Source organism: Condylura cristata, unplaced genomic scaffold (genome assembly GCF_000260355.1).
Source record: "Condylura cristata isolate star-nosed mole 26May11 unplaced genomic scaffold, ConCri1.0 scaffold00050, whole genome shotgun sequence".
NCBI lineage: Eukaryota > Metazoa > Chordata > Mammalia > Eulipotyphla > Talpidae > Condylura > Condylura cristata.
The window spans coordinates 1289423-1290135 of record NW_004567151.1 but is presented as its reverse complement, the minus strand read 5'-3'; the positions used below and the strand labels follow the sequence as shown (position 1 = coordinate 1290135).

Here is a 713-nt window from a genome sequence, read left to right as displayed (position 1 = left end):
CGCGCGAGCTGAGTCCAGCAGGCACCGGGCACCGGCCAGGCCTGCGCGCCGCCCCCGCCGCTCTACGTGTCCAGATTGATTCTCTTGGGCCGCAGCGGGTACCACCTGCGCTGGGGGCAGTCCGGGGCTCGCCTCTTGAGCACCACGTCCGCGGGCTTCCGGGCCGGCGTCTCCGGCGGGGTCGTCTCCACCTGGGCGACGAGGCTCTCGGGCTGGGCGGCCGGCTCCTGGCGGCGGCCGGAGAAGGCCTCCTGGTGGACCCGCTGCAGGTGGATCACAGGCTGCATCTTTAACACCTGGGCGAGGCCCTCTCCTTGCTCAATCAGCGCGGGCAAGGACTTTGAAAAGAAACCGAGACACCGTTAGCGCGCGTCAAGGCCGACTGAGCCCACTCAGGCCACGACTCTGAGACGCGACCCGGGGAAGTCACAGACGCGCTCATGTTTCACGACCTTTTATTCACCTCGGCGAACAAATCACGCGCTAAAGACTTTACCTGAAACAGACAACGTGGGGTCGTCCAACGGGAGGCAAGAGAACTAACTTCATGTCCCAAACCGCGTGGGCAGGACAGCGAGCGTTTGTCCACCTCGGTCCTCGCCCGCAGGGCGCCGCCCGGGGAGGCGACTGTCCCGACCGCCACAGTGACGCGGCCCTGCCGTCAGCAGCGAAGCGCCACAGACAACGCGCAAAGAGCCGGCCACGGCCTCGCC

At 67.0% G+C, this 713-nt stretch overlaps 1 protein-coding gene across 1 annotated transcript in view; it reads right to left on the bottom strand.

Annotated features, from left to right (window-relative positions):
- Positions 1-6: 6 nt before the first annotated feature.
- NSL1 (NSL1, MIS12 kinetochore complex component) overlaps positions 7-713 on the bottom strand; it is a 14483-nt gene continuing 13776 nt past the window's right edge. The window contains exon 6 of the mRNA XM_004694900.2: positions 7-338. Within this exon, the coding sequence (XP_004694957.1) occupies positions 63-338 (276 nt within the window). The 3' untranslated portion in view covers positions 7-62. The remainder of the gene's footprint in view (positions 339-713) is intronic.